The sequence below is a fragment of the Natator depressus genome, chromosome 7 (assembly GCF_965152275.1).
Source record: "Natator depressus isolate rNatDep1 chromosome 7, rNatDep2.hap1, whole genome shotgun sequence".
Taxonomy (NCBI): Eukaryota; Metazoa; Chordata; order Testudines; family Cheloniidae; genus Natator; species Natator depressus.
Window position 1 is genome coordinate 89231675 of NC_134240.1, and position 13916 is coordinate 89245590.

The 13916-nt window shown below is 48.7% G+C and overlaps 1 protein-coding gene across 1 annotated transcript in view; it reads left to right on the plus strand.

Annotated features, from left to right (window-relative positions):
- Nucleotides 1-2166: 2166 nt before the first annotated feature.
- MINPP1 (multiple inositol-polyphosphate phosphatase 1) overlaps nucleotides 2167-13916 on the plus strand; it is a 38841-nt gene continuing 27091 nt past the window's right edge. Inside the window, exons 1-3 of the mRNA XM_074959978.1 lie at nucleotides 2167-2849; nucleotides 4713-4910; nucleotides 6263-6360. Of these exons, the coding sequence (XP_074816079.1) occupies nucleotides 2258-2849; nucleotides 4713-4910; nucleotides 6263-6360 (888 nt within the window). The 5' untranslated portion in view covers nucleotides 2167-2257. The remainder of the gene's footprint in view (nucleotides 2850-4712; nucleotides 4911-6262; nucleotides 6361-13916) is intronic.

The window sequence follows — 13916 nt, forward strand, 5'->3', positions numbered from 1 at the left end:
TCTCCTGGAACATGCTAAAGGGAAAGCACCGAGGGGACAACCCCATGACCTGTCCAAGTGCCATGGAGTCCACCCAGTCTGTCAGACCATAGTCCAGAAAGTCTCTGAGTCTGGTAACACAAGTCAGGGCCAACCTCTGGTGCACCAAGGGGGGACTCCACCACCTGCACATGAAGGTGTAGGCTGTATAGCAGGAGTTCTACAAGGAGAGCCTCCCCTTCAGCAGCCACTACGGATATGGCCAATGAAACTAGCTTCCGGTCCAGACAGAAGCCAGGCAGCTCAGAGAAGTCTTGGGGAGACGTTTAGGGTGTAGATAAAAGAGCTGCGATCATACAGAAGGAAGGTAAGGAACATGGAAGAAGACTGGAGTGGGGAGGGAGGGACATGGAGAGGGTAATTGGCACCCTTTTCCAAGCAGCCAGTGAGGATTCCAGCTTTTTGGTTGGTTGAATTTTGAAGCTGACAGGATTAAGCACAAGTGGGGGGATGAGTGGCTTTCCTCCTAACTCCTCAAAAACCAGAAGGTGGAATAAGTCACCCTCCTCCCTGGTTGGTTTGTTTGTTTATTTATAACGTCTTGATTTTTCAGTTTCATGACTGGGCCTGGGAGTGGGGTTTGACTGACGCGTTATCAAGAGCAGGGGCAGACAGTTATGGTCTTTCCTCCGTTCCCCACTACCCAGCAAACCCAGGATGTGGGTATGGCCCTGGGGGTAGCCTGGCTTCGGTGCTCTTGGCCAGTGTTTTTCAAAGTGCGGGTTGCGGCATGTAAGGCACTGGGTCGCTCTGGTCAGCACCCCCGACTGGGATGTTAAAAGTCCCGTCGGCGGTGCTGCCCAGCTACCTGTTCCGACACCGCGCTGCGCCCTGTAAATGGCCAGCCAGGGCCAGTGCAACCACTAAGCGAACTAGGCGGTTGCCTAGGGCGCCAAGTGGTTGGGGGCAGCCAAAAGCGCGCTCCGGGAAGGCGGTGGAGCAGAGGTGAGCTGGGGCGAGGGGAGGGCCACCTGTAGCAAGTAACAGGGGGGAAGTATGGCGCACAGGGGAACCGCTCCCCGCCCCAGCTCACCTCTGCTCCGCCTCCTCCTCTAGGCGCGCCGCCCCGCTCTGCTTCTCTCCCTCTCAGGCTTGTGTGCCAAACAGCTGATTGGCGCTGCAAGCCTGGGAAGCGGGAGAAGCGGTGGCGGCGGTGTGCTCGGGGAGGAGGTGGAGCAGAGGTGAGCTGTTGCAGGGCGTTGCCGCACAGCTCCCTGGGCCGAGGGAAGGGGGGGAGTTGCCACACGGCCCCCCGAGGGGAGAGGGGGCAGCGGGGAGCTGCCGCGGTGGGGGGCGCCTCAGGGAGGAAGGGGGCAACGGGGAGCTGCTGAAAGGGGGGGGTACGTCAGGGCGGAGGGGAGGTGCAAGGTGGAAGTTTCGCCTAGGGCGCAAAACATCCTTGCACCGGCCCTGCGGCCCGCAGCAGGTCCGGCTTCTAGGCATGGGGCCAAGGGGCTCTGTGCGCTGCCCCCAGCCTAAGCACTTGCTCCGCACTCCCATCGGCCCGCCTGCGTGCCTCCACCAAGGAGCTGGACCTACGGCGGGTCGCTCCAGGCACAGCGTGGTCTGCGGTGCCAGGACAGGAGTGAAGACTGACTCTGCACCCCGGCTGCACCGCTGACCAGGAGCCGCCGGAGCTAACCCCTTGCCCCAATCCCCTGCCCCAGCGCTGAGCCCCCCCAAAGCCGGAGCCCCTCCTGCACCCCAAAACCCCTGCCCAGCCCAGAGCCCCCTCCCACACCCTGAACCCCTCATTCCTGGCCCTACCCCACATCCCTCATCCCCACACCCCAACCCTCAGCCCCTCGCACACCCCAGCCCCTCATCCCCAGCTCCGTTGGGTCGCAGGCATCAACAATTTTCTTCAACTGGGGCCCCCCAGAAATAAAAGTGTGAAAACCACTGCACTAGGCAGCAGCCGGGGGCGGGAGCCATTTTTACAAGCGGACCCTCGCTTCCAGCGGCAAAGGTTATTGAGGGAGCCGGTGATCATCCTGCCGGAGGGCAGCTCCCAGCTTGGCCTGGCTGAATCCCGGAAGGCAGCGGCCAGGAGGCCGGGCCAGGGCGGAGCATAATAGCGGGTTCCCGGCCCGCTCTCTGTCACGGTGCAAGCCCCTCCCCGCTCCGCTGCAGAGCCCGGTCCGGAGTCCCCCCCTCAGGGAAGGCTCAGTTTCCCCTGCCCGGGTGTCTGTGCAGAGCCGCTACCGCTGGTCTCCCCATGGCGAGCTGCTTCCACGGCCCCCTGCCGGGGCGCCGCTCGCTGCCGGTGCTCCTGCTGCTGCTCCGCGTCTCCCTCGCGCAGGAGAGGGCGGCGGCGGCTGCCATGTCCCTGCTGAGCGGCTATTTCGGGACCAAGTCCCGGTACGAGGAGGTGAATCAGCACCTGCTGCGGGACCCTCTCTCCCTGGGGCCCCCGGACCCGGGGTACCTGCTGCCCTCCGCCGCCTGCGCCCCGCTGCAGCTCCGCGCCCTCATCCGCCACGGCACACGCTTCCCCACCGAGAAGCAGATCCGCAAGCTGGGCCAGCTGCACCGCCTGCTCCGCAGCCAGGAGCGGCCGTGCCCCGCCGCGCAGCGGCTCGCCCGCTGGGACATGTGGTACCAGCCCGACATGGACGGGAAGCTGGCGCCCAAGGGCCGCCTCGACATGGAGCAGCTGGCCCGGCGTCTGGCCGCCCGCTTCCCGGGCCTGCTGTCACCGCAGCGCCGCTTCGCCTTCGCCAGCAGCTCCAAGCACCGGTGCGTGGACAGCAGCGCCGCCTTCCGCAAGGGGCTGCAGCTGGCCCTGCACCGGCAGTCCCCGGCCAGAGGTAACGGAGCGGGAAAGGCTGGCCTGGGTGCCCCGGCACACACACGAGGTGGTGGGGGGAATACAGTGGGGCCCACCCCGGAACTGGCCTGGGGGCCTTTGGGCCTCAGCACACACCAGTGGCGCAGCTAAGGTGGAGCCCTGCCCGGGACTGGTTTACCTGCCCCCAACACTCACGGGGTGGGGGGGCTAAGGTGGGGCCCTGCCCGGGACTGGACTAGGAGCCCCCAGCGCAGACACAGGGGGCTGAAGAGGAGTCCTGTGTGGGACTGGCCTGGGGGACCCCAGCGCACACATGATGAGGGGGGGGCTAAGGTGGGGACTGGCCTGGGGGCCCCCAGCATACACCACTGGCGCAGGTAAAGTGGAGCCCTGCCTGGGACTGGCCTGGGGGTGGGGGTAAGGTGAAACTCTGCCTGGGACTCACTTTGGTGCCCCAAGACACGAGTGGAGTGTGGGATGCAGAAACAGAACTTCCCCCTGCTCACACACGCACACAAGGGGAGGAGGCGTAAAACCCACCACTGCATAAAGGAAGCCACCTGTCCTTGAAACAGTCTTCTCTAGGATCACTCATCTGCCATTGTCTCTCCAGTGTCTTCTCCAGCTCTAAAGACCTGTGATAAATTTTGTTTTAAAATGTTGTAGTAGTAGTAGATAGAGAGGAAAATGTTTCCATTATAGGGCAGATATAATCTTAAGACTAGTTTGGTTAGCATGGTTCTCAGTAGAACAGAGGTGAGCAAACTACGGCCTGCGGGCCACATCCGGCCCACGGGATCCTCCTGCCCTGCCCCTGAGCTACTGCCCCAGAGGCTAGCCCCCGGCCCCTCCCCTGCTGTTCCCCCTCAGCCTCAGCTCACCGCGCTGCTGGTGCAATGCTCTGGGTGGTGGGGTTGCGAACTCTTGCCGGACAGCGCAGCTGCAGAGCCACGGCCTGCTCTGGTGCTCTGTTCTGCCCGGTGGTGTGGCTGGCTCCAGCCAGGCAGCACGGGCCTGTCCTGGCGCTCTGGGCAGCGCAGCCAGTCACCGGTGCTCTAGGCAGCACGGTAAGGGGCCCCCAGGCAGGGTTGGATCGAGGGCAGGGGAGTTCGGGGTGGTGGTCAGGGGGTGGGGGTGTGGATAGGAGGCAGGGTGGTCAGAGGGTGGAAAACAGGGGGGTTGAATGGGGGTAGAGGTCCCGGGAGGGGGTAGTCGGGAAGGAGAGGGGGGGGTTGATGGGTGGCGGAGGGCAGGCAGAGGTTCCGGGGGCAGTCAGGGAGAAGGGGTGGTTGGATGGGGCAAGGGTCCCGGGGCGGGGGCAGTCAGGAATGAGAGGAGGGGTTGGATGGGGGCAGACAGGGACGGGAGGTCTGGGGGAGGTCAGGGGACAGGGAGGGATGGATGGGGCAGGAGTCCCAGGGTGGGGGCAGTCAGGGGCGAGAAGCAGAGGGCGTCAGATGGGGTGTGGGCCGGGCCACGCCTGTCTGTTTGGGGAAGCACAGCCTCCCCTAACCCGCTCTCCGTACAATTTCGGAAACCCAGTGTGGTCCTCAGGCCAAAAGTTTGCCCACCCCTGCAATAGAATCTCTTTACATATCAGGGAAAGCAGTGTTAGAGCCCTGTTTGAAATACATACAATTGAAGCTAATGTAGTTTTCCATTTGTCTTATTCTGGACAGCGTTTAAATCTAATAGATTATAATTAACCTCTTAATTCTGACGTTATCTTGTTTTTTGTTATACATTAGGCTATCTGACATGTTGACTCCCCATTCAGTCCCCAGAACAACTTTTGTAAAATCTGGAAGGGAATTCTTTAAATTGTTTGGTTTTTTTGTGTGTATTGTAGGGGTTTTCCATTAAGAATTGTTTTTCCTTTCAGATATTGAGAATGAGACGACTGAGATTAATGACAAATTAATGAGGTTCTTTGATCATTGTGAGAAGTTTGTAACCTGTGTAGAAGAGAATGCTACAGCTATGTACGAAGTGGATGCCTTCAAACAGGGTCCTGAGATGAAAAGGGTTTTGGAAAAAATTGCGGCTACCTTGTGTGTACCAGTGCGTGACTTAAATGCAGGTAGTGTACTTATTCTGTTTTTTTATTCCTTAACTTTCATAAATGTTGTTTTCTAGGATCTTCAGATAGTTATGAAGAACAAATAGTTTAAAATGCTCTTTTATAGGCCTTTGGAAAGATTAGTGAAGACAGCATGTCATATCACTATTTGAAAAGAACAGCTTTTAAGAATTACTTCATTTACCAAAGCCAACGTGGGTAATGTACCCTGACACACATGTTGTAATACAAAGTCACAAAGAACGAGTTTTAACAGTTTAATTGAGGAACCCTTCTGGGAGAAGGACCAAAGATACAAAGGAACCCACAATTCTGGATTACTTTTAAGGAAAAAAGTAGTTTTACCAAATCACATACAAATTCTAGTTTTATTCCTCTTAGTTGTGTTAACTTAAATTTCTTAAATACAGTATTGTGATAATGAATATTCATTGTTAATGAACAGTCAGAGAACCTACTATAGAAAAACCCTTCCCATTTAGCCCACAGGACATATTAACGTAATACAGGTTGAATGAATACTTCTCAAAATGTTCTTCTCTTGAAGAAAAGGCACAGCTCATAGTCTAAACTAAAACTGGTATAATGTGGTAAATGTTTTTGTTTTCCACATTGAAGCTCTCCTGTATTAAATTCCATCTTCTATGCAAATTTTTATAGAAACTCTTATTTTAGAATGTCATAACAAAATGCACAAGTTGCCTTTGCTGCTACTGAAATAACTGATGCATTCAGAATCCTTGTACCTTCAGCTAAATTGTAAGTGGACAAGTAGTTGCTAAAATAAGAATGATTAGAGTAGCTGGCACTGCGTTCTGCCTAATAGGGGAATTTTGTGCAAGCCTATGGGGTCATTCAGAGAGAATGTAAGAGATTACTATAATTTTGTAAGATGTAGATTTTTTTTTTTTTCTACGTGAAACTTGCAAAGAATTGAGTTGGACTTGCTGTCTTAAATCAGAAAAGTAGTGCATTTGTTCTTGCCATGTAATAGCCCAATAACAAGGGAGTAAACATAGCCTTATTTCTATATCTTGTAACTATTGTCGACTGCATAATAATAATACACACCTGTAGATGTAAATTACTAAACAGGTGATGGTTACACGCACGTGTCCCTGCCCTGTGAAGGGCTTACAAACTAAGGCCCTGATCATATATACATTTGAGTAGGCCCATAGTGTAAAATTGGAGCCTTAGCATACGTTATGGGTTTGGGCTCTGGATTGGCTATTATTTTATATTCTTGTTTATATTTTTCCTCATAATAGGAGGGCAATGCTGGGAGTGGGTGGTAGAGAGCAAATAAACTTAATTGTCATCTGTCACTTATTTATTTGGATTTATTACAGATTTGGTTCAAGTTGCTTTTTTTACCTGTTCATTCGAGTTAGCTATTAAAAATGTGAATTCTCCCTGGTGCTCACTCTTCAATGAAGATGATGCTAAGGTAGGTGTTGCACGTATGTAGTATGGTGGCGTTAACTTTGTGTAAAGTTGTTCTGTTCAGTTTTGCGTATTTATGTAAACAGTTTGTTATACGGATATTCTTACAAAAAAGAAGTTTTAGTTTAATGTTTCTTTCAGATGTAATTCTGCAATATGAAAGATTTTACATGATTTACTACACTTATGAAAAGCAAATCTGAGCATCAATTAGAACATACTGTAACAGAAATACCCATTTTTCTGTGTTAACTGACAAATCGTTTAGACTTCTAAAAGAGAAACGTTTTTCCTCTCTCTTTTGTCTATCAGGCTTCACTGTGCCTGACAAAAAACATTCAAATGTTTGTCTTGTCTTTTCTTATGGGGGAAGAGGGATGACAAGGTGAAAACTGAACTTGAATGTGTATCATTTATTCTTGAAATTGTGAAATAGTACCCCAGAAAATCAGTGACAGCAACTTAGAGCAGCCCTCTTAATAAAAAGGTCCTGGGCACTCAATGAGGCAGGGCTCCTTTGGAAAAACTTACAGTATGTCATGATGCAGTTTTAGACTCTTACTGAGACTAAACACAAGGGGGCAGAACTAAGTCTGCATGGCAACTGTAATTTTGGCATTTGCCTACTTTTGCATGCTTGACTTTGTAACCTTAAAATTTGTTTAACTTCATTCATGTTTAAAAAGGGAAATTAGGAAAAATTCAACAAATTCCATCATGTTGAACCATATTGACTCCCATGTGACTGATCAGCATTGGAACCTCTAGATCCACAGCACAGACATCTGCTACTTGAGCTAATGGAGTAATTGATAGCAGTAGTAAGTTATTGTCTACATGGACCACCTGCTAGAGGGAGATGAGGCACGTTTTACCAGTGGCTTTCCCAGCTGCTTGCTGAAAGAAGAATGGTGAGACTCAGGAATCATGAATTCTATTCCAGGTTCTGAGGTGAGGATTCTTTAGTGGTTAGACCCTTGTGCGCAGTCCCCCCCAGTTTGTCCCAGTCTCTCTCCCTTTATTTTTTTAGAGCATGATAGAAGTAGTGTTCAGATCTGCAAGCTCTGAAGGAAGGAACAAAAAGTAAAAAACAAACCAAACAAAAAACCAAACAAGCAACAAAAAACAACGGAGTAAATACTTGTAAGCTTGTGTCTAAGGCACAGGATTTGAAGTCAGGAGATTGGAGTGCCACTCTTGACCCAGATACATACTTTTTGTGAGTTTCAGCTTGTCTTTCTCCTCCTGAGTTTCCTCATTGGTAAATTAGGATTAACATTCTTGCCTAGCTCACAAGATTGTTGAGAGTAACTAGTGTTTGTAATGCATACTTTAGATGTTCTGGAGAAAAGTGGTAAAGAACATTATTCACTTCTCCACAGAAAAATATTAGATTGGAATCGGAAGAGCCCAATTCAGGGAGATAACTATGCCTGCTAATGTTTGTTGGTGTGGCTCCATATATCATAAGAGTGCCTATACTTCCATCCCCTCTCTTTCAGTTCTTCTTACTACAGATATATGCAGGAAAGCTCGCTGGTAACTGATGTTGCCGGAGGAGTTCTGGTCTAATGAAACAGTGAAACTTACGTTACATCCATTGCTTCATGAGGATTCAGCACTGTAGGGTAATTTAGACCTACGCATTAGAGGAAAAAAACCAGAGTTTTCTATCCCTGTCACATGTAACTCACTGTGATACTCCTAAGACATTTGAGCAGTTTTGGCAAGAATGTATCCCCCTCCCCCTGCCAAAACAAAATAAGGTTTGGCGATATCTGCCGCTTGCATCAGTACTCTGTGGAATCTGCACTGTTGGTTTTTGGGTGGAAATTCAGGGTGTTGGTTTTGACCTATAAAGACATAAATGGCTTGGGATCTTCCCGTCAAACAGATGGCTGTTACTCTGAAACTTCTCTTCTTGTGTGACACTGCTGCAGCACCAATCAGCAGAGATGCTTGAGCTGGAGCCCGTTGTTCTAAATATGAGGGAGTTGCTGGCAGGACATATTCTGTAAGGGGCCCTGGACTTTTTTATTCACTTGATCATTCTCCCAGCCCAAAATAGCCTGAACTTGTTGACCATCAAAGTATGCCATTTTTATCAGGCATTGGGGGTGCGGGAAAAAGAAGAAAGGGAGGGTCTCTGTGAGATGAGGGTTTTTTGCTTCAGTTGAATGGCTTCTCCTTGTTTATTTTTGGTTAGTCTTATTAACTGTTCCATGTTTCATTTTAAACAAGGGGATTGTATTTGAGGTCAGGGTACCGAGGGCCATTTAGAGAGACACTTTTGTTTTTAGATATTGAACTGTATAAATCATGTTTTAGTCTATCCCAACATTGACTCTGTTCTTTGTCACTGGAATAAGCTTTAAGCCTCCTGCGTTTGATAGTCCATATGCTTCTGGCAAACAAAAACCTTTCTACAGCTAAGTCAGCTGCTAGAGATTGGAGAGGATAGTACTTCAGGTATAAGAATGAGGATTGAAACTGATCAGGGTGAAGATGCTCTACATCTTACGTTTGTTGACGTGATGTAATAATGCCTGGTACTTAATAGTGCTTTTGGAAGCCCAATAAGACGCACTTTCCAAAGATTCTAAGCTTTATAACACAATGGGGCATCCCTTGAATTAAGCATTACCAAAGTACATATGGCATTTATGGGATATGTTGAATTCAACAAAGTTGACTTTTCATCTTCTCCTTTTTAGGCTTTCAGAGCTGTAAAGATATTGTACCCCCCTCCCCCCCCCCAAGATCAGGTATCCACTGTGGAATTTGGAGACCCATGTCCCAGGACCAAATTTGATGAAAAATGTATTAATTGCATCAGCTTTCATTATCAGTACAAAGATGTAGAAGTAATATTTGGTTGGTTGAGGTTGTCGTGATGTGTACTGAAGGTGGTCATATGGATAAGGATGAGAGGCTTTTTTTGAAGAGGTAGAGGTCCCCTTTATATCTATTGCTGGCGGGGGGAGAGGTTGGTTGTTTGCCTTCATCCCAAGGGTGGCTATAGCTTGGAGTGTCAGTGTGTGACAGAGGTTCTGGGGATTTTTTTTTTTTTATTTTTTAAAAGACAACCATGATGACTTAAATGTCAGTCTCGGTTCTGGTATTCCGTTGGAGTTAGATCACGCATGTAAGGGTGATGTATGATCTGCTTCTGCTTAGATTTGGCTTCTGAGAAGATCAGCTCTCCTTTCAGATTATGCTGTGTGTCTCAGCAGCTTTTGGTATGACTGACCAAGTTGGGGACCAAGGGCTATTGCTGTATGTTTGCAATTGTCTTTCAGAGGTTCAGTCACTTCTAAAAGTTGGTCAGAGATGGCGGGCATATCACTGAGGTATCTGCTGTGCATCATCCCTGAAGAAGTTCTATGTCCTATGGTATACAGGAAGTCAAACTGGATGATTTCAGCTGTACCATCTGGCCTTGGAATCTCTGAATAAAAATCAGTTTTGGTCAGTTGAGAGTCCTCTGAGTGTGAGCTTATAAACACTGTGTAGACCAGAGGTGGGCAAACTACAGCCCACAGCCACATCCAGCCCGCGGGACCATCCTGCCCGGCCCCTGAGCTCCCGGCCAGGGAGGCTAGCCCCTGGGCCCTCCCCCACTGTCTCCCCTCCCCTGCAGCCTCAGCACAATGTGCCGCCAGCGCTCTGTCTCACTGCTCGTGCCAGGCCGCGTGGTGGCGGCGTGACTGGCTCCGGCCAGGCGGCGGGGCTTTGCTGCTCTGAGCAGCATGGTAAGGTGGTGGGGTGTTGGATAAGGGGCAAGAGGTCCTGGGGAGCAGTCAGGGAACAGGGGGCGTTGGATAGGCCTGGGAGTTCCGGCGGTGCCTGCCTGGGTGTGTGGATAGGGGTCAGGGCAGTCAGGGGACAGGGAGAAGGTGGGGTTGGGTAGGGGGTGGAATCCGGGGGGGGGGGGTGGTTAGGGGCTGGGGTCCCGGGAGGGAGTGGTCAGGGGACAAGGAACGTTGGATGGGTCTGGGGTTCTGAGGGAGGCGGGAAGTGGGAGGGGGCGGATAGGGGGCAGGGGCCAGGCTGTTTGGGGAAGCACAGCCTTCCCTACCCAGCCCTCCATACAGTTTCGCAAAGCCGAGTGGCTTTTGGGCCAAAAAGTTTGCCCCCCCGGTGTAGACCAATACAGAAGCATCACTATACTTATAAGTAAGACTAAGATTTTGTCATGGATATTTTTAGTAAAAGTCACGGACACATCATGGGCAATAAAGAAGACTTCTCGGAAGCTCGTGACCTGTCCCTGACTTTTACTAAAAATATCCATGATAAAATGGGAAGGGAGTAGGCAGCTGTGGGGTGGCTGGGAGTTCTGGGGCCCCCACCACCCGTGGAGGCTCAGAGCTCCAGGGTCTCCCTGCCACCAGTGCCGGAGGGGAGCTACAGGATCACTCTGCCCCGGCGGTGGAGAGTGCTGTGGGAATCCCCTTGCCACAGCTGCGGTGGGAAATGGGCAGGGTTCTCCACCCAGGGAGCGGGCGGGGGTCCCCCTGTGCCCCGCGGTGGGAGTTGCGGCGTACCTCCGCTGCGCAAAGCTTTTGAGAGCTTGGGGGCCTGCTGCCTCAGGTGGTGGGGGAACCTTACAGCTCCCCGCTGCTTCGGGAGGCGGCGGGACCCTGCAGCTCCCATCTGCCAGGGCTGAAGTCACGTATTCCATGACTTCCGCATCCTCCATGACAAAACCATAGCCTTACTGATAAGTAGCTGTGTATTTTTTATTTTATTTTATTTTATTTTATTTTTTCCTATCGACCCTGGAAATTGGTCTTTGTCTGGAGTATTTGGACAATATCCCTGGTAGGATGTGTTTGAGTTAGCTTATCCTCATCCTTTTGGATATAGAAGTCTTGCCTTTGGGTAGAAGTTATTGATGGGAGGGTCACTGCTTGTTATAACTTCACTTAAATGGATTTAATCAGAAGTAGTGTTCTACCAATAAAATAAAAACCAGCAGGATCTTATTAAAGGGGAAAAGGCAAAATACCACATTTATTGTGAATACAGAAAGAATCATAGTAAGCAGTTAGTTATAGCTATAACATTCCATTCAATCTCATATTTATTCACACATTCATTCATACAAACACACACACACACACACAGGTTCTGCAAGGTTGTTATCATAGTTACCAGCCTTAGAGTTGCTCATGCCAAGCCACTGGCCAGGTGGCCTGGACATGAGGAGGGAGCAGGGCCTTGTCAGATGCTCATCTGATGCTCCTGGAAGTTGGTTTGCAGAATCAGACCCCAAAGTTCTCACTTTTTAGAGTCTATTTTTGTAGGAATTTCTTCCTATGCCAGTCTATGGGAATTGCTTCATCATGCTGTTGCTGAATCAATCAGCGGATAGCACATTCCTGACGGCTCCGTGCTGCTAGATGTTATCTTATTCTTTGGTTCTCCCATTCTTGAGGCTGTTGGGTGGATTCCAGTCTGCCCTCCGGGGGTCCTCTGGTTATTTCCACTTGACGACTTCTTCAGCCGATGGACACTGGATTCTTAGGCTGGCACCTCCCTGATCATTCAGTTATTATCCACACCAAGCATCCATCCACATACATCCTCTATCTCTATTTTAATCACAATTGTTAATACAACAAAAGGGCGGGGAGTCTCTGGGTGCTGTTTCTGTTGTTAGAGTATTGCTTTGAGTCTCTCTCTCTGTGAATTGCTTTGAGAACAGACTCTGTCTTAGAATGTACTAACGCAATTAGCAGCTTGCAAGTTTCACACACACAGGGAGAGAAACAGTACCAAAAACCAAGAGACCTCTTAATTAGTAATACCCTGGAATTTAAACTATGGGGCATCAAACTCATTTGTGATTTTAATACAGAACTTCTTTAATATGATCCAACAGTAGTGTGCCAAACTAAGAATCTTACCACTTTTGACCAAGACCTTTCTATGGAAAAACAGATGTGTACAAGTGTGGGGTTTTTTTCCATTGTGCAACTGGCACATCCTGTCCCCTTATTTATCCCATTATGGCTTTACAAATACACACACCATAGTAATTATCACATTACTGGACTTCAGTGACTTGCAGCTTATTTAGAATGCAGCAGCATATATATTTAGGAATAATGTATATTTATTGCAACATTATGTTTAAGTGTTTGACAGTGGTTCTCTTCTGAAAATCTAACTTTAGATAAGATGCAAGAGGTGGCAGTAACAAACAAAGGAAGGGAGGCTTAAGAGGAGGAGAGCATGGGTTTGAGTATAAGATGATACAGTTTCTTGTGTATATATACACAGAATCATAGAAATGTAGGGCTGGAAGGGATATCAAGAAGTTTTCAAATTCAGCCCCCTGCACTGTAGCAGGATCAAGTAAACTTAAATCATTAGGTGTTTGTCCAACTTGTTCTTAAAAACCTCCAATGTTGGGAATTTCACAACCTCAATTGGAAGCCTATTCTGGATCTTAACTACCCTTACAGTTAGCAAGTTATTTTCTAATATCTAACCTAAATTTCCTTTGCTGCAGATTAAGCCTTTTACTTCTTATCCTACCTCCAGTGGAGATGGAAAACAGTTGATCACTGTGCTCATTATAACAGCCCTTAACATATTTGAAGACTGTTATCAGGTCCTGCCTCAGTCTTTTTTTCTCAAGACTGCCAGTTTGTTTGTTTGTTTGTTTTTTTTGTTTTTTGTTTCTTTTAACCTTTTCTCATAGGTCAGGTTTTCTAAACCTTCCATCACTTTTGTTGCTCTCTTCTGGACTCTCCTAAAAAGTTTTCATCTTTCCTAAAGTGTGGTACCCAGCATTGGACACAGTACTCCAGCTGAGACCTCACCACTGCTGAGTAGAGTGACAATTACCTCCCATGTCTTGTACTGCTGTTAATACACCCCAGAATATTAGCTTTGCTTGCATCTGGATTTCAGTGTTGACTTATTTTCAATTTGTGGTCCATTATAACGCCCAGATCCTTTTCAGCAGTACTACCACTTTAACCAGTTATTCCCCAGTTTGTAATTGTGCATTTGATTTTTCCTTCCTAAGAGAAGTACTTTGCATTTGTCTTTACTGAATTTCATCATCTTCAATTCAGACCAATTCTCCAATTTGTCAAGGTCATTTTGAATTGTAAACCTGTCCTCCCAAGGACTTGCAACCCCTCCCAGCTTGGTATCATCTGAAAACTTTATAAGTACACTCTCCACTCCATTATCTAAATCATGAAAGAAAATATTGTATAGTACTGGCCCCAGGACTGACCCCTGTTGGACCTCACTAGATGCGCCCTCCCAGTTTGACAGTGAACTAGTGATAACTACACTTACAGTATGGTCTTTCAACCGATTTTGCACCCCCCTTATAGTAATTTCATCTAGACCACATTTCCTTAGTTTGCTTATGAGACTGTCATGTGGGACTGTGTCAAAAGCCTTGCTAAATTAAGATATATTATTGCTAAAGTTTCCTCCCAATCCATTAGACCGTAATCTTGTTAAAGAATGAAATTAGGTTGCATTAGCATGACCTGGATTTGTCAAGAGTGTGCTGGCTATTCCTTATAA